This window comes from Hippoglossus hippoglossus, chromosome 17 (genome assembly GCF_009819705.1).
Source record: "Hippoglossus hippoglossus isolate fHipHip1 chromosome 17, fHipHip1.pri, whole genome shotgun sequence".
NCBI classification, from domain to species: Eukaryota; Metazoa; Chordata; class Actinopteri; order Pleuronectiformes; family Pleuronectidae; genus Hippoglossus; species Hippoglossus hippoglossus.
In genome coordinates this window covers 20,102,234-20,127,806 of record NC_047167.1, presented here as the reverse complement: position 1 = coordinate 20,127,806, position 25,573 = coordinate 20,102,234, and the positions used below count along the sequence as shown (strand labels likewise).

The window sequence follows — 25,573 nt, the reverse complement described above, 5'->3', positions numbered from 1 at the left end:
AGATTATTAACATTAGGCCCAGAACTATCACACTTCACTGACTCTGCTAACTTTACTTAAGTTTGGGCATAATTTAATTAAATCCAATACTTTGGAGAGGGGGGGGAAGTTTAATATCTCCATAGTTGTAATTTATTCTTAGACAGAAATTGAAATCACAATCAATCATCAATCTGACATGTAATTTCTATAAAACCCCAAAACCTGGCATTCGTGCCAACATGAAATTCAAAATATGATTAACCTGACAGCTGGTAATGTGATCTTTTTAAATTAAAGTAAAACTAAATGTTTTGCACACAAAAATACCCTAAAATATCATTTAGGACTGAAAAAAAATCTAATTAATTGTTTTCAATAACTGATGTTTAAGCAGAAATGCCCAAAAAATCTCAAGTGACTGCTTCTCAAATAAAATACTTTCCTAGTTTTTTAGCCTTTGGATATTAAAATATAACTAATTAAATTTCACCTAGGGCTCTGGGGAATTCTGATAGGCATTTTTCTTTTTTGGACCATTTTCTGACAATTAACGATTCATTAAACATATTAAATGTCATGTAAACTCCTTTAAAACTAATAATCCTGCATGAAAATGATGAGAGAAAATGAATAAATGTGACTTACATGACAAAAGCACCATTAAAACGTATTAGACTATGACCGTTTTTTATTGAAACTCCAGAATGTTTCTCAGTTTCTTCCCCTAACCCGTGTCACAACAGGAGGACGAGCTCCTGCGTCTGGAGGCGCAGCGCGGCGGACTGGAGCTGCTCGGGCTGCACAGTCACGAGGGGCCCTGGGCTCAGGAGAGGGCCCTGCTGCAGCAGGAGGTTCGCCTGTTCAGACGCAACACCATCATCTTCTACATGAAGCTCCGGTGGATCCTCACGCACTGGAGGCTGAGCCGCAAGGACGACTCGGCGGAGGAGACGCCGCACCCGGAGGTGAGTCACAGGACTTACATTCAGATATTTACTAATTCCCTGCATCTTCTCATTCACTTTAACGTACTGCGAGTAATCTGTTGAGTAAGAGAAGGGTGAGCAGCATCCAGCAGCTGGTAATTTCACTGAGCTCAAACAAACCCTCTGAAGAAGTCTTTCTCCAGAAGGTCTTATGAACATGGAAGTGAGGGAAATTAAGAAATGACTGACAAAACCTTTTCTGTGCTATTTGGATTTTTCTCGATTCATAGATATTTATTTTGATGAATCATCAGATGAAAGTGAGCAGAATGTTTAGTTGTATTCTTTGTCTCAGATGTGTCTCTGTGCTGTTTCACTGTTGTTTTGCGTGCTCGCGCTGCCGGGATGGAAAGTGACTCAGTGACAGTTCTCCTGAAACAGAAAGTACATGATTTGAAGCAGAGCTTTTTTTTTCGTGGCTCATCTGTTCCAGTTTGAGAAGTTGGAGGGCATCCCAGAGCTGGGAGTGATACTGGAGCAGGCCGAGTCGGACTCGGATCGAGATGACAGACTGTGTTTTCCGCAAACTCTGGGGGACGACCCGGACCCCGTCATGCCTCTGCCGTCCCCTGACCAACACCTGCAGCACCAGAGACAGGTGCCCAGTTATTATTCCACCATCCACACACTGGAGGGAACATTCAGCTGAACTCGAAATTACTGTGACGACTCTTGAAATTGATTTTTGACCATAAACTGAGCACGTTTATGTTTTTCATTCATCAGCCTTTGTGATCTACAGAGAAGCTTTCAGGCAGATAAGCTCATATTATTGTGCTAATTTTCTTTGAATAGCAAATTTGATTGTAGCTGACATCACTAAACTTGAACAATTCAGGATTTCCTAATTCAGTGCAGTTTTAGCTCCTCCATACGACACATACAGAAAATACACACGCTTAAAAAGAATTTATAAATTTAGTAAAACACAATAAAAGCACAGCAGTGATGCAATCTAAGAAAATTTAAGAAAAAGCTGTACAGTCACATATATATACAGTATACGTGTACAATGAACAATGCAATTGTTAAGTAGTAAGAAATTAGAGTGGTTGTACTGGTTGTAGACTGGTTGTACTTTCTATTCTCTGCAGTAAATTGATGTCCTGACTGGGTTCGGACATCGACTGCAACCTTGTGTTCAATTGCTCCGCTCGTTCATTTTCATTGTGCACAAATGAGTGTTTGGCAGCCGACTCATCGGAGCCGTTTGGCATCGTATGCAGATGAGAATTTTGACCCAGATAAGTTTTTTCATCGACTAGAGGCAGTAATTATTTTTGAGTACACCCAGTTTCACGCTTATTGTTCAAGCGAAGGCACGGGGACCCTCGGTTGCACTGGACAGGGACAAAAGGAGCTGTGTGTCTTTTGAGGCCGCACGTAGCGTGTGTGCAGATCTGCTCTCTGTCCACCACTTTGCTTTCTGCTGAAGTAAAGAAAGTATGTAGGCATTTTTTGGGTGGGTTTTGCATTATTAAGCAGCTCTAAGTGCTCTACTTTGTCTTGTGTTTTGATTTTTTTCGACAAGGTCATGAAAATGGTTTGTGCCATGATCTGACATTGTTGCCGTACTCGTTCCTGTTTTAACAAGCTCGCCCAGTCGACTATATTGAGCTTGATGTGTGAGAGAGTAAAAAATGCAGAGACTTGCTTTAGGAAGCGTTTCCACACATGGTTACCACAGCGAAGCAGAGCGAGCTCGGATAATAAGTCCTGCAGCCGAACTGAGAAGAGAGTGTGTTAAGTCGTGAAGAGGTCGTGGAAAGTTTTCAGTGGAGACTTGGGGAGAGAAAATCCAGATTCATTCACCTCGGTGCTGAACCATATAAATACAATAAATACAGCAGAGGAGATGTTATATATAAAATACATATTTTGTGTTGGTAAAACTATAATTTTATTCCAATGGTTTCATGAGGATTTCACAGTTACTGTTTTCACACATGAACTCCAGGAAATGTTCAGAAAATTGGGTTTCCGGAGTTTTCCTTTTCACACATGAAGAACGCAGCAGGAGATCAGACACAGAAACTTTCCGAAACATTCAGGCGAGGGGCGTGGCGCCTTTTTGGAGAATTTTGACATTGGCCATTATCACCAAAACCTCTCGATTCTCGTTGACACCTTCGTCGGCACCTTGTGTTTACGGCTCCTCTTTTTCATCCTGAGGGATTTGTAGTCTTCCAGTTTTGCGTCATGTAAATGTTCCAGTAACTTTCTCAGTCGAGGTTTTGCGCTCTGTTCCAGTTTATTCTGAGATGCTCTAAGGGAATCTATAAAAAGAAAAGTCTCTGACATGTCTTTGATGTCCATGTTGTGTTTATTCACATACACAACAGTAGAACTTTAAATGAATAATAAGGCACCGTTCCTGTAGTCACTTCTGCCGTGTTAGAGAAAAGAAAACACTCCCTGTAAGTCCCCCGTCTGTCCTGTAAATACTGGACTGTGTTCCGGGTTTTATCTCCTTCTCAGCTGAGGCTGGCAGAGCGGGCGGCGCTGTAGCGGTGCCTTCAGGTGATGTTTTTCCTCCTTTGAGCTTCACTGCCTCCTGCCAAGACCTGAAGCCTCTCAACAGCACAACCTGAGAGGCTAACAACCCTCCACACACCTCTCTGAGCGGACACACAGGGAAAACATGCTGTTTTATTTCTCTCTTACTCACTGGATGTCACTGCTCATGTTGCCTGCAGCCCTGGAACACCCAAATCCAGATTGTTGGACCAAAATAAGCCGAGAATTGTTGTCGTCTAGTAGCTTGTTCCTGAGGAATTTCCGTTCACATCAGTAATTAGGATTTTTGAGGATGTGTGCATCTTCGTCTGTGCCAGGAATTGAGAAGGGATGGATGGGGAAGGTCAAGCAGAGCAGGAGACAGATGGGAAGTTCAGGTCAAATTGGTTTATAAAGCACTTACAAAGCAGGTTCATCCCAAAGTGCTTAACAGAGAAACAAAGGACACATACAGATTTTTTAAAAAGCTTTCAAGATAAGGAAAAAACTTCCTGTGTGTTTTTGCTCATGTGTTTTTGCTGATTACGTTCCTGTGTGTGCAGTGTGGGGAGAACCGTCGGATGCTGCAGGCGCTGCGCACGCTGCTGGAGGAGTTTCGGGAGGAGCTGCGGGAGGAGGAGACGCGGCGATGGCAACTGCAGCAATCCTACGCCAATGACAAAGCCGCCTGGGAGGTCAAGTGGGCAGAGATGAAGTGCCAGGTGGCCCAGGTACAGATGGCGTCTCAGCGCCCACCTTTAAAGGGACAGGACACAATCTGGCGTGGGAAAGCGGCGATGCGTTCGATAAGCAGCCTGACGACAGTAAACACATTGCCTCCTCCACGGGTGAAATCCCACTCAGGGCAAACAAGTCAGAACCGAGTCATTTTAGCTCCCCCCCCCCCCCCTTGGGCCAATCAGTCATTTTGAAAATGTGATTATAACATTAATAACAGCTCCAGGTTGCGTCTCCTGGGTCAAACACATTTACAGAATCCAATTCCTAATCTCATCTCGTCCATTTAATTGGAGGATGGTCAGAATCCAAGGAAATAATAACGAATCACTTCCCAGGCGTAATGTTATAGGTACACAGTTTTCTATCAGTGTCAAAACTAATTACTTCAGTGTCGGGTTGTTCATCGAAGCATTTAAAGTCCAGAGAATTGGGTCTGGACTTTACCCAGAGTTTGTCTTTCACACCTGCACAACACAGCCGGAGGTTTTCTGCTCAGACGCGTTCAGCAGCAACAGATCCTCCACATTATTCAGGCGAGAGGCAGGAAGTGACGTATTCATTCTGCTGCAGAGATCATGTGATTTTGTTTACAGTTCACCCGGAGATATTTGTTTTATTTTTTCATTTTTGGCGTCTGTCGCGTGTTAGAAGCCTCATCAAACCCCCCTGTTCACTCGCTGAGAATCCAGTGGGGGGGTCCCCTGCTGTGCGCTCTCATCCCATTCTGCAGACTTTCTGCTGACTCCATAGAAAAATGAGACAATCTCAGTAAAAAGCCAGTTCTGTCTGTAAGTGTTTCTACTTCACTGTCCCCCAAGACACATTTGTGAAGGTGGTGGGTATAACGGGTGTTTCTAAGATTGTGTCTATCCCCAGTGATGTAAGTGATATATATATAAAGTACCAATACGACAAACAGTTTTCATTATGCTGTTAAAACTGTAACAGAAAGTTTAAAAGGTTCTTGGTTTGAATCCCAGTTCAGCCAGCACTTGCAATTTGGTTTGTTTTTTAAGTTCACAGCAGACGAAATGATCATCACTAAGGTTGCATCGAGAGGAAGATAATAATTGATACTTTGAGGATATTGCCTGTGTTGTATCTTGGCCCCGGCTGCCTGTGTTGTAAAATCTGAAGAACACCGTCAGCAGCAGCGTCTCCTCTCGGCTTTATCTGATAAAACGGAAACCGCGGCTTCGGGAACCAATTAAGAGCTCTGAGCTATAGGAGGAAGATTATCGTTTTAGCTCTCATGCTTTTTAATCTGCGAGGCTTTTACATGGTTCATATCCATCCACAGAGCAGAGGTCACTCGGGGCCTCGATGAAAACTAATTTACTTAGTTCCTTCTGATAACATCGTGTCGAACTCCACTGTGCCTCATTCTGATTAATTCTGCAGAAACATGCCCCACATCTGCTGTGTGTGATGTGGTCGAGTGGAGCGGAGCAGAACTGGGAAATACCCTCACCTGTGTATTTATATGTGGATATAAAAAGTGATGATTCTTTTAATCACCAGCACCGGATATTAATACCGTTGCTCAGGCTGCTTCATGTTTCACGCTCCGGTTCCGGCTCCTACATAACTGTCTATATTTATAACGTCTTACACCTTAGCGTCCAGTCAGCAGCTATTACTGTACATGTCCTCCTCTCCTAACGGGTTTAAAACTCCCGGTATGAAACAGGACAAGACAAACGTTTGTGAACGGGAGTTACGTAAGCCGACGTGTGAAGGCTGCTGCCTCTGTTCGTCAGACTCTGGTTATGTTGTGGGATCAAAGCCCGTCTGAAGTTTACAAAGCTTCAGTTCTGCCTGGAAAAGAGAAGCTACCAGAATGGCTTCCGTTGTTTGCCGCGCTGCAGCTTTGAAGGTTTTTTACAGTTCTTCTCAATCCCCGGGTCACGAAACCCCTCCGGCGTGCATTTTGAAATATAAATCTGAAAGGGAACCCCTCACTCAACTTATCACTGCGTCTCTGTCGGCTGCTAAACTACTAGCAGCACTTTGTGATATCCTCTTGTCCTCTCACTGTGTTTCATTAGCATTTCTGTTTGTTCTTTTTATAAATACATTTATTTGGGCTTTTTAACTTGAGTTGAAATGTTCCCCTTTTGTTTTTCCTCGTGTAGATTAAGGTTGTTAAAAGAAAAGTTTAATATTTTGAGTTTTCTTACTGAGTGGGAATATTGATGCAACTGTTGGGTCATTTTGATGAAGAACCCATAGCAGCACGTTAGCTTATCTTAGTATAAATACTGCAAATGAGAGAAAACATGCAGTCTGGCTCCGTCCAAAAGTTACAGAATCTGAAACCAGCACCTCTGAAGCTCACAGATTTCTAAATCTTCATGAGCTCTGTACACGTTAACAATCACTAATCAGCTCAACATGTCTGTGTCTTTCCTCTGTGACCAGTCTGAGGAGGAGGCAGGAGGCCAAGTGCGAGGTGAAGCCCAGGGAGGTGAAGGGGAACCGGCCGGAGACCCAGAGTGGGCCTTGAAGCAGGAGCGTGAGGAGCACCAGCGCCTGCTGGCCGACAGCCACAGCACCTCCCTGGACCTCCGCTGGAAGCTGCAGCACGGGGAGAAGAGGTGGGGCCGCGAGAGGGGCGAGCTGCTGGAGCGCCTCGACCGGGAGCGCCAGGAGTGGAACGGCAGCATGAGAGAGCTCCACCGCAAGATGGAGAGGGTGAGGAGAGGGGGATGAGAAAGATGGAGGGAAAAGGGTTAATGTAGAAGCACACAGACGTCCCAGTTGTCATGGAGATGTTAACATTTCTCTGAGCACTTCAAGTTCTTCTCATTCATGTTGGTGTAAGAGGTTCAAATTTCACACTGTACTTGAAAACAACACATGGACAATATCACTTGATCTGTTTCCAAGATCAAGAACAAACTTTCTCCTGTTTGCTGCTTTTCCCCCATTTATTTTATTTTATTGTGATTTGAATGCATGTTATGCTCTAATACAGCTGACAGGAGATAGATGACAGGTTCTCTTTAAAAGAAGGTGAAAAAACATTCCTGTTAATCCTGATCCGATGCAAAATGGGGTCATGCCCCACCCCTCCACAACATTTCATGGAAATCAGTTCCGTAGTGTTTTGCATAATCTTGCTAACAAACAAACAAACAAATAAACAAACGCAGATAAAAACATAACCTCCTCCGGAAGGTAACAAAATAATGCATGAGAGAAGTTATTTTCTTCGCAGCCCTTGAAGCTATTTTAACTGAACGCACAAACTTAAAGATCAAAAGCCTCTGCTAGTTAAGATGTGTGTGTGTGTTTGTGTGTGTGTTTTGTGTATGTTTTCAAATAGATGTGGGAGAGAAACAGTGACAAAACACTCCAGGCGATTATCTTCTGTGTTGTTTGGTACTTTAGAATTGTCAAGGCAAGACACAATACATACGGAGGATTACTAAATAATTGATTTCCTTTGGGAGGTGTAATTAGAGGAACTGCAGCAGCATCTCACCTCCTTTGTGTCTGATGTTCAGGGCCGGATGTGGGAACATCTACCGGTTAATGTGATCTGAGAGGGAGAGTGATAACAGATAAGGCGGAGGCAGGAGTAACGAGAACAGGAACTCGGTCTGAACACAGCTCACGTTTAGCAGCTCAGAGACAGAATCTGCTGATGCTCCTCTGAATGGAGACACTGAGCAGGAAGCGGAGATGCATTATTCAGGGATGTTGCAGCAAACTATGAAGCACAGGTCACGAACTCAGCTGCTCCGACCGGCAGGGTGGAAATGAAAGAATAATGGGTCTTCACTCCTTTAACCTCCAACCTGGAGCAAGGTGCTTGACACCAGATGTTGCAGGTGTGTCGAGGGAAACACTTGGAGAATACGTGTACAGCCAGGTGTTGCATATTCGACGTAAACCTCCACTGATTTCCTCTACTGGTAGACAACCGTTAATTCTCTGACTGATCACTTCATGCGTATCTCTCTCTTTTATTCTCCGTGCAGATGCAGAGGGAGCTGAACACCCGGCGAGGCGAGGGCGTGGATGTTAAAGACGGCAGCTCGGGCATCAGAGTCATGCTCTCACCTCAGGACAGCCCCTGCCCAGCGCCCCGGTCCCCTCGCTCCCCGCGCTCCCCCTGTACGTCCACCCCTGTCCTGGCCCCTCCCACACGCTCCCACTCTGACTCCGAGGTCATGCTGGAGGAGCAGGGGGCGGCGATGAGGCTGAAAGGTCCGACAGAGAACCTGTTCCTGGGCGCGCTGTCTCTGGACCCCCTCAGCCTCCTGGAGATCCCTCCACCCTCCAGACTGGAGAGTGAGAAGAGGTTCCCCTGCATGGAGGAGGTAACACACACAAAGACAAATCACCTTTATTGATGTACAGCTTTCAAACACGAAGCCAGTTTTTACCTGATACACATAAATAATTTATCACTTAGACCGTTTCCACATGACTGAACTCTTGTATCTGTTGCGTTTCAGGCCCTCAATGAGCTGTCGGAGGGAGAAGGTGATCCTTCGTACCCAGAGGAGGAGATGGGCGGTGGGAGTCTGCTCAGGTAAAGAATCCTCAGGTCCAAAATAAAGAAACTATAATAGATGTCAACAGTAAAAACTGTGAACTGGTGTGACTGGCTGCCGATTATCAAACGTCCTCCTCCTTCTGCTGAACATCTGTTGCTCATAAATACTCATTGATCCTTTGGGGAATCGGCTGTTGATTCTATTAACTGTTTCTTGAAGTGACAGTGAGTTTCTCCGGGACAGTTTCTCATGTGGTGAGGAAGTGATCCAGCTCATTATGCTGCTAAATAATTCAAACTATTTTAAAACACTGAACGGCAAAGAGCTGCTTCACAAAGAAAATATACAGGCACATGTTTTCTCCAGTGGGAAGATAAAAAAAGATGAGATCATGAAATGTTTGTCGTGTTTGCTTTTGTAATGACCTCCATGTGTGTGTGTGTCTGTGTGTGTTCTCTCCAGGGCCAAGTCCGTCTGCTCCATGAGTGACTTCCAGAGGCTAATGGACAGCTCGCCGTTCCTCCCCGACAAAACTCGCCACGGGGATCAGGGCCAGGACGACGACACTCCTCCTCTGTCTCCAGACGACCTCAAGTACATCGAGGAGTTCAACAATAAGGGCTGGGACTTCCCATCATCCACCTCTGGCCCTGGTCCTGCTCGGGAGGTGTGGACAGACAAAATCTCAGAGACCCGGGGAGGGGAACCTGTTCCCGATCCCTTCAAGCCACAGTCCTGGTTCCTCACCACCAGCGCCACCTTGACCACCAGCACCCTGAGCAGCCCTGAGCACTGCCACAAGTCCCCGCTGAAGGGCAACGGAGCAGGGTCTGCAGGGGGTGGAGTGGACCACTATGGGGTGCACATCCTACACAGCCCCACCAGAACTGGAGGAGCCGAGCGAGCTACTGCCCAAGACCCAGACTTCCTGTACGCCAAGGGGACCAAAGCCAGGGGCGGAGGAGAGGCTGGGGTGGGAGCCAGCGGGCAAGATGAGGTGTTTAGCAGTGGGAGGTGGGCATGTGGGCTCCTGGAGACTGGGGGGTTAAGGACTTCACCTAGTCAATCTCCCATCTGCCCCACAGTGGGCTACGCCTCGTCTCTGGAGCTTCAGCTCTCCAGGAACCTCAGTGACGACATGAAGGAGGTGGCCATCTCTGTGAGAAACGCCATCCGCTCGCCACCAGGGCCTGTCGTCCGGGACACCGCCTGCCAGACCAACGGCTTCACCACACGAGGCACTCAGACCACCCAGACCATCAGTGTGGGTCTTCAGACGGACCTGCTGAGGAACCTGACCAGCAGCCCCCACCGCTGCCTCACCCCGAAAGGAGGCAGCACGCCCATCTCCTCCCCGTCACGCAGCCTGAGGAAGATTCCGTACTCCCCCGTGGTCCAGAGCAAGTTTGAACGACCCTGCTGCTCGCCAAAGTTTGGCTCACCCAAACTCCAGCGCAAACTCTCTGCAACAAGTAAAGCCGAGCTACCCAGCACCAGCCGCGCCCCGACTCCCACCACACCCCAGAAGGGCAACAGCGAGTCGGCGTGGGCTCGCTCCACCACCACTCGTGACAGCCCCGTTCACACCAGCATCAACGACGGCCTCTCCAGCCTCTTCAACATCATCGACCACACCCCGGTGGGCTTCGACTGCATCCTGAAGTTAAACAAGTCCCCCAGTCGCTCTCGCGCCACCCCGCCCCCCACCGCCGAGCCCAGCCCTGCTCACGCGGCTCTCGCCACAGACCCCAGAATTGTGCAGGAGTTCTTGCGAATGGCCAGAGGGCGTTCACCCAGCCCCGTGCAGCTGATAGTAGAGACGCAGGGGGACAAAAACTCTGAGGTGGTGAGCATACGGCAGGACCTGTCGGCCCCGCCGGGCTACACGCTGGCTGAGAACACAGCACGCATCCTCAATAAGAAGCTGCAGGAGCAGAACTTCAGAGAGGAGCGGCGGCTGCAGGCCGGAGGACAGAGTGGCAGAGACGACAGCAGCAGACAGGCCGAGGCGGACAGAGGACAGTCTGCGTGTATGGAGGTAAATATAGAGACGCACCGGTTTCATCACTTCATTGTTCATTTTATCTGGGGGCCATGTTTAATGACACAAAGGACGTTCATGACTCAGTCTGGGATTTTGAAAAACGTTTGATTAATCCCCCCCACAAAAAAACTGAGCTACGTTATATTGTGCACGATCACTAAAATGTTCATGCTTTTTTCTCAGATGGAAAGCACTGACCGATGCAATGGTAATGTTCAAATATGAAACCCTCCTCAGTGAGACTCAAATTTCTTCTCTATATTCAGGCTCTTAAAAGTTCTTCATCTTCTTCTTTATCTTCTTCGTCTTCTTCTTCGTCTTCGTCTTAGTGGCCTCCTTATACTTTGGCTTTTATTTCTGTGCTTAAATAAACCGAATCAAGACTTTAACAGAAAAATTTGAATTTCTGTAAGTGGAATCAAAGTTGTGTAATTCAATATATTCAATATAAATATATTCAATATAAAGTGCTAATATAAGTGACAGATCCCTCCATCCATCTTTCTGGTCACGTTTAAATAATGAAACAGGAAGAAAAATGCATTCAGCGTTCTGCACGTGCTGACATGCTTTTTATCCGTCTCTCCACGGAAAGATTAAAACTTGACTTCCAAAGTGGGTCACGTGGTATTAAAGCTGTACATTAAAACAATGTTCCCCAGACAAACTGTGTATTTAAAACCATTGCATGTGCAGTAAGCAGCATTAATCCCACATATGCTGAATAATATGTCCACTAACATCAAGGTTTGACCAGCTGCTGTTCACTGAGCTGCAGAACAGACAGTAGGAACAGACTCTGTGGGGGGGTCCGTCTCACTGACATTCACTAAGTGATGTCGTGACTTGTGCAGAACTAAATAATGGCTTGTGATGGTACTTAAGCACGCAGCATGTAAATACTGGATCAAGTGTTATTGTCCCTTTGACTGGATAGATACACACAAAGACAAAACCATTCATGTTTACAATTGATGAGACAACTTAACAATTAAATAAGTTTCAGGGACGGGCAAAATGAATTAAACCTTAAATCAGGGTCTACCTTGAAATCCTATATTTGCATAGCACTCAGAAGTAGTCAAGTCTGTAACCTGTACTGCAGCCAGCCACTAGGGGGTGATCAACACGCTTTGGCTTCACTTTTGGGGAGCCGTCGTCAGTGTTGCAAATCATGCATGTTGTGATGAACGTCAATATGGACCCCTACGTCTGTATTTACGCATCTCGTCTATTAAGCCGATCATGCTTGTAATGATGAACGTGACTCACGTCTCGTGAGCTTAACACAAGTCTTTGCTGTCTCGTGTTTCAAAATAAGAGCCTTGTTCCTTTCCCCTAAGTCGCTTCAGAATCTCAACACTTCGATGCTTTGAAACGTCGGTATTGAGCGTCCCATCCTTACTCTGGTCCTGAATAATAATTTACCTCAAAATACAATAATTGTATGCGTCTGGTACGATACTTCAACATTTCCCATCTGGCAACGCTGGCCGTCATGTCGTCCATCTTTATTCTCAGTCTGTGCTTCTGAGGGAAGTCGGCACCTCTCTAAAGAGATTTAATTAAAGGTAGTCACACACAGCCAGTGGACAGTTAGCTTAGCTTAGCATAAAGACAGGGAAGCCTGGCTGTGTCTGAAGGAAACAAACTCCATCTGCCTGCTGCTCCGTGATTAACAAGTTACCTCTTGTTTATTCAATGCAAATTGAAAACCGTAATATGACGTGAGAGACGTTAACTGAGAATGACAAATTGATTCATTAATTAAGTCGTAGGATGAATGAAATACCTGTTATATTAATCCTGAATATAATGAAGCACCTTGATTAAATATCCAAGATTACTATAAATTTGTTCTGCACACTGAGAATTACGGCTTCATACAAAAAACAAATATTAAAGCAACAGCGGCCTCGGAAGAAAATATATAAATATATAATATAATTCTCCACCAGTAGCTTTATTTCCCAGTGCATCTCTTCATGTTGCCCAACCCTGCTTCGCTGTGTGTTTCATACTGAGCACTCTCTGTCGTTGTGTGCATCTTCACCGGAGGTCGACCTCAGATCTTCAGTTTTCCTGCAGGTCTAAAGTGAATGAGTGTGTGTTTCCTGTTATCTGTGTGATCTGCAGGCGGGAATCAGCCGCCTCACCTCCTCTGGTCAACCTCTCTGCCCTCTGACATGCCAGACTTATCGTGTATCTCCTCTTCCTCTTTGCCAGATTTTTACCGATTAATGTTTCCCACTCTATCTTCCCTCCTCCTCCTCCTCCTCCTCCCCCCCCTCTCTCCCCCTCTGGGCTTTATCTCTCCCTCCTCCTCCTCCTCCTCTTCCTCCCTGTCCGCTGTGCTCTGATCCAGAACCACACTGTCATACTAACAACTCCTTGGGGACTCTAACTCTGCTTGTCTCCGCGATGTAAGTTCCTCCTCTTCCTCCCTGACCTTTTGGCCGGTGGGTTCACCGACCACATGGACCTCTCACCTCACACACCTGCAGACCCCCGCCCCTCCTCACCTTGTTCATTAATGCATGCTTCACAGGACGGCAGAGTGACAGTGATCGGAGTGGTGTCAGACGTTGTGCGATGGTCATGTCCCTGTTTCTCTTGTGTTGTTGTGTGCATGTGTATCTGGTACAGACCATTTGTTTTTTGAAGGACCATACTGGTGTTTTTGCATGTTTTAGTCCATTAACCATAAGTCACATTTTCTAATATCATACCATCCCATACACATTTCTATCACATGATTCAAGTTAAATCAAAATTCCAGTATGAAAATCAACTTCCAAAGACTTGCATGTCTCCTGTCAGGTTCCATTGAATACATAGTAAAACATATCGTAGTTCAAATAGCATCAGACAAACCTGAAAAAAATGACATTTATAAAAAACGATTTTCTCATTAAATTCCGTCTTTATTTTTGCAATATTACGACATCATTCTCAAAAGCTCAAATTTGTTTTCTTCATATAGCCACAAACTGGGAAACACACATACATACCTGATTTAAAATGGAATATCCCTCTGATGAAGCAGTTTTCAAGTTTCACTAAGTTGGTTGTCATACCCACAGACAAGGAATCAAACCAGTTTGTCATTTGAGTAAAAATAAATGGGATTTGTCACGAATGGATCAGATCCTGTAAAACCGCTGGTGTGGTCCTTTAAAACGAACTGACAGAGAAAGAGTCTTCAGATTGTGTCCTGATTACTGACGGAGGTACATGTTGACCAGTGTGTGGACCAGTGAGCACGACACAAACCAGACGACTCTTTTGGAACGTTCCACTCGTTCCTCAGCGCAGGTCGATCCTTGTCTCTTTGGGCTGCGCGCCGTCTGATCTGCTTTCTTCTAACTCTGTGTTTCTACCAGGTTCTCCTCTGTCTGTCCACATGTGTGCGACTGGAGGAGCTGCGGTGTTGTCTTGTTACTTTTCCTTTATTCTTTTCTCCTCTTGCAGTTTCCCCCTCATCGTTTCCTCTCACACTAACCAGACCTTTAGAATAAAAACTGATGGAGACAGCCGCTAACACTCATCGCTTCTTGTGCTCCCTCACCTCACCTGGTTATGTGGGATTTCTGGTGGAGATTAACTGAATATGCTGGTACAAGTTGCATGCTTAAAGGAAAAGTCCACGTTTCTGCAGTTAAACCTTCACTGAGTGACACAGGGTTAAAACACACAGCATAGAAAGAGGCAACGCAGAGTTTGAGGGTGTATGTCACAGATAAGAGAGAAACCAAAGACTGTAAATAAAGATGGACGACACGTCTCCACTTCCTCCCTCTATCTCAAAATTTAACTAAAACATCCAGGATACGAAAGCTGCCATCTTGCACCAATGACGTCATTCGGAGTCTGCGCTGTAGCGGTCGGAGAAGTCGCGGTAACGAGGTCCTGGCGATACAGGCGCTCTATCAATCGCAGTGTGAGCTGTCAATCATGATATTCCGATATGCTTTTATAGCATCAAATAGCTAAAAACAAAACTTAAAGGAAGATGCAGCCTGAGCTGAGACACAGCTACAGACATTCCAGGGGCTGTTTTGATATCAAGTGTTAAACTTTAGTTTCTCAGGTCCGATGAGATTCTCTGTGTTTCAAACATCAGGTAAAAAAAACACCTTATTCCTTTAAAACTCTCATGGTGATTAGAAATGTGGTCTCAGCAGTAAAGAAGTGTTTGAAAGTGGATTTTTCCTTTAAGGCCAGAGCGTCCACTGAGGAGGAGTCAGGGTTTCCTCTGCCGACCGACTGACTTCCCGTCCTCATTACTGCTGCATGACCTGTGGCGCTGTGCGGTTTGATGTATCAGCATCACACAGGAAACCTGGTGTTAACCCACAAGCCCATCAAACCACGACTGGTGTGTTTTTCCGGTGTGTTTCACTGTCCATCGGTCGAAGTCTCGGAGAAATGATTTACTGATGGAGACGTTTATTTGACGCAGACGCCTCCCATCCATCTGTCTGACTGGTTTCCCTGTCGGACGTCCTGCAGGTTGTCTGACACGTCGGTCACTGGTGGATCCATCCCACTCATTCTCATTTCATCCCCTCACGCCACCGCGAGCCTCGTGTATTTTTAGCAGAACCAGATTGTTGCTCCGTGCGTTCGACGTCCTTCATCATTTAGAAATCTAACACCTGGAGGTGAACTATTTATAAATCAGGCCAGTGGCGTGATCGTTCAGACTCTCTGACATCAATCTGAGCGAGAAAGAAAAAAAGCTCTCGGACACTTTTCACTCTTCTCGTCGCCTCATTTCTTCTTTTTCATCCCGGGGACAAATGAGAAAAGCTCCTCGTGGTGTCATCACCATTAATATGTATGTGCGACACCATAAATGTGCACACACAGCGTTGAACCAGATTTGTAAACCGCTACGTTTGCATTGTTCTGTGTTTTACATCTTCATAAAATCCACGTGCATTAATGAATAAATCCACGTGGACACACCCATGTGTAGATGTGAGTTTCATCCTTCACCTCACACCTGCTGTGTCCTCTCACACACACACACACACACACACACACACACACACACACACACACACACACACACACACACACACACACACACACACACACACACACACACACACACCTGTATGTGCTGCGAGACAGAAACAGGTCGACTCAGCTCTATGAGGATGAGGGAGGTTTCACTCCACTGGAGCTGCTTCCTCCTCATTTCACTAATGCTGCGTGATGGATGGGAGAGCGTGACGTGACCAGACAGCTCAAGATGCTGCAGTCACAAGATGCTGAGCTTTGACATTATTCATTGAATACTGTGTACATCAGATGTGGTCAGAATTATCTTGGTCAATGGACTTTAACGGGAGGTGTTTGGTTTTCAAGTCAGTTTCAACTTTCACTAAACAGAGTTGTTATTAGATCTGAGAAGGGAACAGATGTGAGTGAGTGTATGTTGGTGCAGATTGATTGAATCTGAGGGGTCTCTACTGAGTTATGACTTCTGTGAATGGAAGTTTAACAAGTTGTTCTGAGTTTCCTTAAGTCAGCCGTGTTTTTTCTGTTGTGTCTCAGTCAGTTGTTGTAGAGGGACGGTTAAAAACTGGTTTCCGCAGCAGGAGACGGACCGTGGATGTTTCTTCACAGCAGGAGATGTGTACTCGTCGTGGCAGGAAAACAAATTTCATTAACAATGGCTCCATCAAGTGTCTCAGTAAGACGCTGTGACAGTGAGCCAGCAGGTCCTGGAACAGTTTTTAAATCAGGTTGTTCTTTTCATGCTGTGAAACTACTCAAGACAGTGGTGTTCAGATGACCGGGTGTTTACCTGAGCAGGTTCAGTCAGAGGCTGAGAGGTACGAGGAGGGTGTGCAGCAGTTTGTCTGTGATTCTGTGGGTTTTATTTGTTTCTTTTTCCTTCAGCTATAAGTTGATACATTTGTTATTTTTGTTTCATTTGCATTTATGTCAACAAAACGCCACTTTTCTGCAGGGACGTGTTTCACCGCTCGGCGTGCTCCCATCGCACACGTTAGCATCATGACCGTTTAAACTAAAATAGTTAAACTGCATCGCGATAGGATCTGTCTGCGTTTATTCTGGGATGTAAATTTTAGTGGGAATTTGTAAATATTCAAATTATGTGCAACCAATTGATATGAGGAGACTAGGGGACACTTTCTAATCCTGCTGATACAGCACAAATCCAACCAATCTTTTTAGGCAATTATTTGAGGATTTGAAGGACAACAAATATCCAGAAAACTCATCTAATGATTGTTTCAACACAATTTCAATTATTTTGAATGAATATTTAAATAAGTCAAACAGTCGGTGACAAACAATGTGTCATTCAGAGAGTATTGAGATTAAAGTAACACTGGAATAATCCTTTTCTTTGACATGACTCCTCACTTCTCTCTGGTCGTTCACCGTCACTAACACCGGACCTTTCAACCTTTCTTTCAAAGATCATTCTCTGAGTTGAAAGTGGAACATTCCTCCTTTTTGTCTGTGCTCATCATTTTCTACATTTGACCTCCGCTCACTTTCATTAACGTTTCTCAATCTGTTTTCCTGCGGACGCCTCGGTTGGCCCCGCCCTCTCTCTGACTCCTCCTTGTCGTTGGCAGGACCTGCCTCGTTCTCCCGTGGCTCCGCCCCTGGACTCCTGCTTCCTCAGACCGGCCCGCCCGGCCAACCGCAGACCCCCGTCACGCTGGGCCGCCCGCTCCCCCTCCTCCTCCCCCAAGGGGAGAGAGGGCTCGAAGAGGAGGTTCACCTTCCCGCCGCCGGGTCACCGGAAGACCATCCTGGAGGGCGAGGAGCTGGCGTGAGTCCGTCCTCTACCTCCTCTCGCCCTCCTCCACCTCAGCCTAGAAAGACCCAGTACCTCAGAAGCCCCACCCCTCCAGATATAGAGACTCCCTCAGAGCCTGACGGGGGGGGTGGGATCCACCCAGTAGCACCAGCCGACCATCGAGGAACCAGAACTTCTTCGTAGAAGAACCTGGAATGTACTGTAGTCTCATCAAGACACACAAACTACATTTCCATAAGAGGTGCCTGCACACACTTGAGTTTATCATCATCCCACATGTGTGTATATATGTAACTGATACATATATATTTAACTTTAGAAAGTCAGCTGTTGCATTTTTAAGAAGTTTACACCATTTACTTTTCTCATGTTTACACTTTTTCTTCTTGGTCTTATACGTTGTCCGACATCAAATCATGTTCAAACGTTTTTTTTTGATAAAGACAAACTTTGATTTATTTTCTTTCCAGCGTTTGAAGCTTGAATTTTCAGTTTAGTTTCGATGAGAGAGAAAACAACACAAACAAACAACACAAACAACACAAACAAACAAACAAACAAACACCTGCTTCATCGGGTCTGAAGCGGAGACACATGATGTCATTTCTGATGCTCTTGTCCTCGTTTCTTTTTACACTGGGTTGAATGTTTGGCTCCGTGAACTTATGCATATTCTGAACGGAAGGCAGTTGTACAAATATCAGTGAAATATTCGCATGCCTTTTCAACACTAGCATGTACATACGAGCTCTTGTCGTCTGTGATCACTCAGCTCCGCCGTGAGGAGGAAGAAAAAAAAAACCAAGTTGTGCTGGAGTTTTTGTTTGTCACATGATTTGCAACGACGACAACAAAAACAAGTTTTTAAGTCAATTATTGTATCAACCAGACTGTCTTTGTATAGTTGTTACTATTGGATATGAATTTACTTTTTCTTTTGACAAGAAAAAGGGATTGTGGGGGGGGAAAAAATATGAATGTTTTAAATGAAAAGTCTACGTCAAAAAGTCTAAAGATCTATAGTCATGTGTAAATAGTAAATGGAAATAAACATGAATGTGTATTTACAAGACTGCTGTCTCCTGTGTGTGTGTGTGTGTGTGGTTTCATGTTTTTTTTATATATATAGGTTATATATAAAGGTTAGATACAGCTCATGATAGATTATACCCTCTTTCATTAGACCTGAGTGTGTGTGTGTGTGTGCATGTATGTGTATGTCTCTCTGTGTGTGTGTGTGTGTGTGTGTGTGTGGATTACAGTGCAGACTGCAGGATTACACTGGGTCAGGGGGCGACAGACACACAAACGCACAGTGAATGTGAATAAGAAGATTGTGTCCTCCACAAGTCAAATCCTGTTGCATCATGGTCATACATGTGCCACCTTGCTCATGTTCCGCCGCTTGTCACGCGAGATAAAGTCATTAAGCCCGGACGAGATGATTTAAAGGGTTTGATAAAACATTCTATCAATTTACTTTCTTACTTCTAGTTATGTCTGGTTTAAGATCGTGGACTCAACTAAAGATTCTTTCATTATTTTCATATTCAATAATTTTGCAGTTCAGTACATGAACATCAGAAAGTGATGAGCAAATGAAAGTAGGTGTCTTTAAATTGCTTGTTTTTCTTGCGCAAAAGTCCCAAATATTCAGTTTCCAATTATTTAAAATCAACTCCTGTCTCCTCAGTATTATTTTTACATACTATGCAACTAAGTATTTAGGGAACGTAATCACATCATGTATTTTATGAATGTGATGATGCTGTGTTGTTAAAGTGAAAATCTGTAAACATGTTGACTCTGAACTTGAGTTTATTTTGTTTTCCACCAGTATCTGATCCTGCAGTTTAATATCCGCCTGTGGCGACTCCAGCTTTATGAAACTTTTTCAAGATGTTCAGACATTCAGAGAAAAAAATCACAGTGACACATTTTTATTTTTACATTTTGGAAATGATAAATGGATCTCGAAGAAAAACACTCATATTTAGGGACTGGTTCCCATGAGTGTGTCCAGTTGTTTGAGTTCTGAGAAGCAAAAGGTCAAAACAGTCACGAAATGAGAGCAGATTCTGGTTTTCATCAACCTGGAGTATTTTCATAGCAGCAACAGGTAAATGATAAATATGTCCTCTTGTCATTTAGGTGAACTGGTCCTTTAGAAACATATAAAACCACAAACACACAAACATCTTTCTCTCCTCGTTGTCTGACTCATTTTCAGCTTCTCATTTTTGCAGAGTGAAATCCGAGCGTTTCAAAGTGTCTCCAGGTTTTTATTGGCTCTGGGGGAGAACATGTGATGGAAGGAGGTCGGTGAAGTGGGGAGCGATAAAGAGGCAGCACCAGAGAGCTGAAGGCCTCCGTGTACCTTTCACTGAGCTGCAACCATGAATAATTCATGCAGGACCGGCTGCTCGCTGGGAGCCGCTGACGGCACCGAGCGGGTCGGCCGAGGGAAAGAAGATGCTGCTGCTTTTTACTTCCATCCGCCCCGAGAGAAACCCACCCCTGCTGAATAATTCACACCAGTCCTGAGAAGACACACACACACACACACACACACACACACACACACACACACACACACTTGTGCACTCTAAACTCTGGACTCTGCTTTAATGATATCCGCTGCAGAGGAAACGCTGTGACCTCTGTGAGGAGGAGACGTCACATCCACGTACACCAGATATGATGGAGAAGGAGGAAGCTTTGTTTTTGGCTCCATTTTTACGTCATTTTTAATTTCAATTTAATGCCATTACTTCACTTTCATAGTGTAATTTGCTCCTGAATTTAGGAAGCATCACGACCACTGACAAAATGGAACAAATAAGATAATCTTTGTGTTTGACGTCTGACTCCAGCTCATCTGTGAGACTTTGCTTTTGTATGTTTGTGTCTTTCTTTAATTTTCTCTCTTCCTCAGTTTTCTTCTGAACCCTCATGTGTGGTTTCCTGTTTTATTTTGAAACTCTGGGCTCCTTTCAGGTCATTTCACTATCCCCTTGTTCCCTGCTCCCTCGATCACCTGCACCCTCACGTGTCTCACCTGCGTCTCATCGTCTCCATGTGGACTTTCCTCCTGTTTCAGTTGTTTTCTGTCATTGATTCAAGTCGAGCTTCTGCGTTATTCACCTGCACCAGAGACTGAGATTTTATTTTCTTTACTTTTCTCTCATTTAACTCACATTCACCAACGGAAGCTTCCATGTCTGCATTTGGGTCACAGATATACGGATGTGGGCACCTCTGGCACCTTTGGTGGACATGCAGTAATGCTGTGGTTTACTTGTGGCCCAGATGTGGCAAACAGGAGCCGACCTGTCATCATTCCACGTGGTATGTGGCCGGATGACAGTGTGACAGTGCGTGGGCCAAATCTGGGCCTAAACAATCTTGCTACGTGGGTTCCTCCGTGCTACATGTGACACAAAACAAGAATCACAAAGTCATGTGAAATAAAACGAGACTTTCTGATGTGTCACTGCGTCGTCATCACTCTCTGATCAAACCCGGGGTGAGGAAGAGTTCAGGTGATCGTGGATGTGAGTGTTAAACCAAGCTTCATTTGAATATTTGCTCCGACGCGGGACTGGGATTGAAACATCCCTGTTTTTCTTTGTCTGTGCAGCTGTCGGATTATTTGGAGAAGCTTCCCCTCGTGTCCCAGGATCCGTGTAAACAGACGAGACGAGACTTTTGTTTTCTCTTTCAACTTGTTCTGTGGTTTTCTCACTGAGGGTAAATGTGAGGGGTTGAGATCCGAAGATCCTCGACACTGGTAAACTGAATTCATTTTATAGGCAGACTGATGTTTATGTGTCTAAAAGAAATTAACCAGTGTGATAAAATTAGGTCATAGAGGAGAAAACTGTCCCATCAATCCAAACAGAGACATTCCACACCTGAAACCAAAATATCCAAACCAGGTGTCTTCATTGTTACAAAAACAGAACAAATTAAACTTGATTTTTTATCAATTAATTAAAAACTGTCACACATCATTAATATCAAACTTTCTTTTCCCGTTTACCACAAAGAATAATTTTCTTTACATTCATTTCCTTCAGACTTCAGACAGTAGTTACCAGTTGTGAGTAATGACTTCCAGGACACAGAATTCATCTATTAATGCTTTAAAGTAATAAACTGTTTGGCACAGTGGAAAAATGATTAATTGAACCTTGAGAGAAAAACTCAATTTATTATCATGAGAACATTAATCTGAGCGATGAGAGAAAGTATCTTCTGGTTGAATGAACTGATCTTGAGTCAGTTCAGTTACATCTTTAACAGTCCGACGTGGATGAAGATGCGTTTTAATCCGTTTCTATCAATCTGCTCGTTCTGCGTCCCGCTGACTGAATTCCCCTCCGAGCCTCTGTGTGCAATCTGTCAAATATTGGAGCCCGAATCTCCCACGGGCCTGCAGCTGTGTGCAAAGGCCTCACACAGACAATGAGCGACACAATGGGCCTGGCTGTGCCATTAGCCGAGAGGTTGTCATGCCAACAATACAAAAAGCCCCTCACTCGGCTCAGGGGGAGAAAAGTTTTGGCTCTGAGGAGAGTTCATATTGAGCGAGAGCTTCGCCAGGAGGCCCTTTGCTTCGCCTCACTTTCTGTTACATCATTATTCATGTGAGGGAGAAAAGCTCCCGTCAATGTCCGCAGAGCCGAGCGGTGGCAGATAACCGTGTGTCTGAGCCCGGGGGGGGGGGGGGCAGCGTGGCACAGGACGGGTGTGTTTTTGGGAGGGGGGGACTTTTTGAGCTCCACAAGAAATATACTATTGTGTAGTAAACAGGCAGATCCATTGTGTGGAGAGAGTGTGACGACCGTTTGAACTCTGAACTGAACCAGCAGGGCCGGAGCTCGAACATCCCAACGTGAGAATTATGTCAGTGTTTGCTTATTTTGTTGTTTACTCAATTAAACTAGTTGATTCAACAATTTAAAAACACTTAAACCCAAGTTAAAATGCTGCTTTTGGAATCTACTTCAACAAATAAGTTTTACCCGCGAATTAAGTATTTGAAGTTAAAGTCTCTTACGTGTGATTGTTTTTATAAACAATATGAGGTGAGTTGGTTTCATCTACTTTATTTGAAGTTGGTTTAATCTTATATTTCCCAAATTGGAGGTTGGGCTACGAGTTAATTCTATTTTCAATTCAGGCTAATTTTACTGACGTTATGCTAATATCAAAGTCTTATCCTGATTCAGTTGTTGACTATCCTTTGTTTAATTAATCCTAATCTGAAAATTACCAAATTGAGCAATGTTGTGCTGCTCCACTCATCTGACATCTCAATCTCCGTCCCCCACACACACACACACACACACACACACACACACACACACACACACACACACACACACACACACACACACCCTCCCACTGTGGTGGTTCATTTAAGATGGAAATATTTCCCATCTCTCCCTTTGTTGCTGCCCTGCATCATTTGAAACTGTCGCCTGTTGTGTCAGACTCCAGCTTCAGCATTCTGTCCAACAGGGGGACAGTTAGTTCCTGCCCAACCCCCCCCCCCCCCCCCCCTGTTATCTGTATGTTGCCATGTCTGTGGGGAGCGGTGAGAAATACATGCAGTGGAGTAAAAAGTACAACAAGTGCCTCACTCAAAACAGGAAGTGTCCCATGTTTGCTGCAATCTGTGATTTTAGATTTAATTCAGACTTGTAGTTGACCTTCACCTTGTCGTCTCGAAACCTTCACTCACACAGTGATGGATGAAAAACGTGCGAGCAGCTTCAGGTTCAGTTAAACCATCTGTCCGTCTTTTCAAGAGCTAAAACAAAAAGATGCCGTTCACTCGGTGCCTCCCTGGTTCCTCTTTTGTCTGCGTAATTTGCTTTGGACGTGCCCAGTACTGGCACTCTCACACACACACACACACACACACACACACACACACACACACACACACACACACACACACACACACACACACACACACACACACACACACACACACACACACACACACACACACACACACACACACACACACACACACACACACACACACACAGCTCACAGTGGGGCTCTACACAGGCTGGGATGTTTAAGCCTCTGAGTAACACACACACACACACACACACACACACACACACACACACACATACACACACACATCTGAGGCTCCGGCTGAGTTGATGTGGTTCTGCATCGATTTGAAGACGTTATCCTCCGGATGCTTGAGGTACAGGAAGGATGGAGAAGAGAAGATTCAAGCACTAACTCTCTTTCCCTCTAGATCAATGTGGAAAAAGTAAAGTTTAAAAACAAATTTCAAATCAGTTAGAAGGACTTAAACTTAAATATTTCACATACTTATACTGTATGTGTACAAAGATATACTTTAATAAAAGGATAGTTATTTTTTTTAACTTATTTTTAGATCTACATTTCACCTGTTTATATGTGAGTAATTACTGTATTGAACATATTTTACATATTCTTATTCGGTTTCTTTTTATATATATTTAGTGTAATGCACATATTTTATATACTTTTTAACTTAAATGTGATATTTGTATTATAATTTTCTTGGTCTGTGTATATTTCTATTCTTGATTAAAGTATCCACTGTATATTAGACATTGTATGTTCTCCTGAAAAGTACTTTTCCATTTGAGGGGATTTTTCTTTCTTTGCATCCACTCTGATATTCAATAATCTACAAAAGAAAAATAATAATCTTCAAACCCGCAGTTCATTTCCCTCATGATGAGAACTGTTGTATTCTACATGTCAGAAACTGCTCTTTACATTATTTTAAAGACCAGATTATCTAGCGACATATCAGACGATAGTGAGAGTTTTATGAGATTTTAAAAGAGGAAACAGTAAATCAGTGAATGATGAAGTGAACGCAGAGGTTCAACATCTGAGAATCTGTCTAATGCAGTTTATTAATAATTGATGTTTGGAGCCTGATCTGCTGCAGCCAGTCGATATCCAGTCGACTGTCACTGTGTCAGTGAGCTGCTCCTCCTCCTCCTCCTCCTCCTCCTCCTCCACTCACAGTCTCAGATTCAGTCTCTTTCATTCAGTTACAAACACCAAACTAATGTGTGTGTGTTGGACTGATAACTGAGGATATATATATATATAACACAAGTTCAGTTATGTGATATTGAAATAAATGTTAAACTAAGTGATTTTTATTGTGTCGCTGGCTGTGGGTGGGAGGTGATTTTACTTTACTACTCTCAGATTATTTTATTTGAAAAACTTTTTCCTCAGAAATGAATTTACCTGCTGATCAGAAACATCAATACAAAAAAATAATTCATTGGTAAAAGAATTTGGTTATTTTTCCTGGTCAGTGTTGTCGGGTTATGAAACATCCGCAGGACGCTGTTGTGACCAGAGGAAGATTGAGGAGGAGGAGGAGGAGGAGGAGGAGGAGGGTAGGGTGGTGATGGTGGTGAAGAATGAAGAGGTTGTCATGGTAACCACTCCTCTGCCACTGGGGGGTGATGATGTAACGTTGCCCATCGTTGTGTCTCTGGGCTCCTTTCTCCTCCTCGTCCTCCCCACACACCTACACACACACACACACACACACACACACACACACACACACACACACACACACACACACACACACACACACACACACACACACACTGCTGCATGCACGTGACGCTGAGTGGTGTAGAGACGATCGTAGGAAACCCACCGACGTGAGAACCGTCACTCTGAGCTCCTGTTAAAACAACCTGCTGCAGATTAAAGTTTTATAAAACACATAATTGTTCCTTTATTCTGCTTTTCATCATCACTGACGCTGTGATTTTAAAAGAATCCGGTGCATTTGAGATGAAACAACCTGCTTCTTTTGTCTCCCTTCCATCACTATCTGCTCTGTGTGTGTGTGTGTGTGTGTGTGTGTGTGTGTGTGTGTGTGTGTGTGTGTGTGTGTGTGTGTGTGTGTGTGTGTGTGTGTGTGCGCGCGCTCTGTGCATCA

At 44.5% G+C, this 25,573-nt stretch overlaps 1 protein-coding gene and 1 long non-coding RNA gene across 7 annotated transcripts in view; one reads left to right on the top strand and one right to left on the bottom strand.

The window, feature by feature from the left end:
* The window catches only part of LOC117777647 (microtubule cross-linking factor 1), a 53,858-nt gene extending 33,614 nt beyond the window's left edge, over positions 1–20,244 (top strand). For 2 of the 6 annotated variants that reach the window (XM_034612453.1, XM_034612452.1), the window contains 9 exons: positions 726–947; positions 1,402–1,566; positions 4,028–4,195; positions 6,627–6,899; positions 8,192–8,533; positions 8,672–8,748; positions 9,176–10,751; positions 10,941–10,965; positions 17,381–18,099. In XM_034612453.1, the coding sequence (XP_034468344.1) occupies positions 726–947; positions 1,402–1,566; positions 4,028–4,195; positions 6,627–6,899; positions 8,192–8,533; positions 8,672–8,748; positions 9,176–10,751; positions 10,941–10,965; positions 17,381–17,751 (3,219 nt within the window). In that variant the 3' untranslated portion in view covers positions 17,752–18,099. Of the gene's footprint in view, positions 1–725; positions 948–1,401; positions 1,567–4,027; positions 4,196–6,626; positions 6,900–8,191; positions 8,534–8,671; positions 8,749–9,175; positions 10,752–10,940; positions 10,966–13,122; positions 13,181–17,380; positions 18,100–19,814 lie in introns of those variants that run through there. The other 4 variants (XM_034612456.1, XM_034612454.1, XM_034612457.1 and 1 more) reach the window with 3 other exon arrangements.
* Positions 33–17,373, bottom strand: LOC117777667. The gene is made up of 3 exons (XR_004616642.1): positions 17,181–17,373; positions 5,671–5,676; positions 33–43 (listed from the first exon to the last, which is right to left on the bottom strand). It is a non-coding gene; the product is annotated as an uncharacterized LOC117777667 (long non-coding RNA).
* Positions 20,245–25,573: the final 5,329 nt, after the last annotated feature.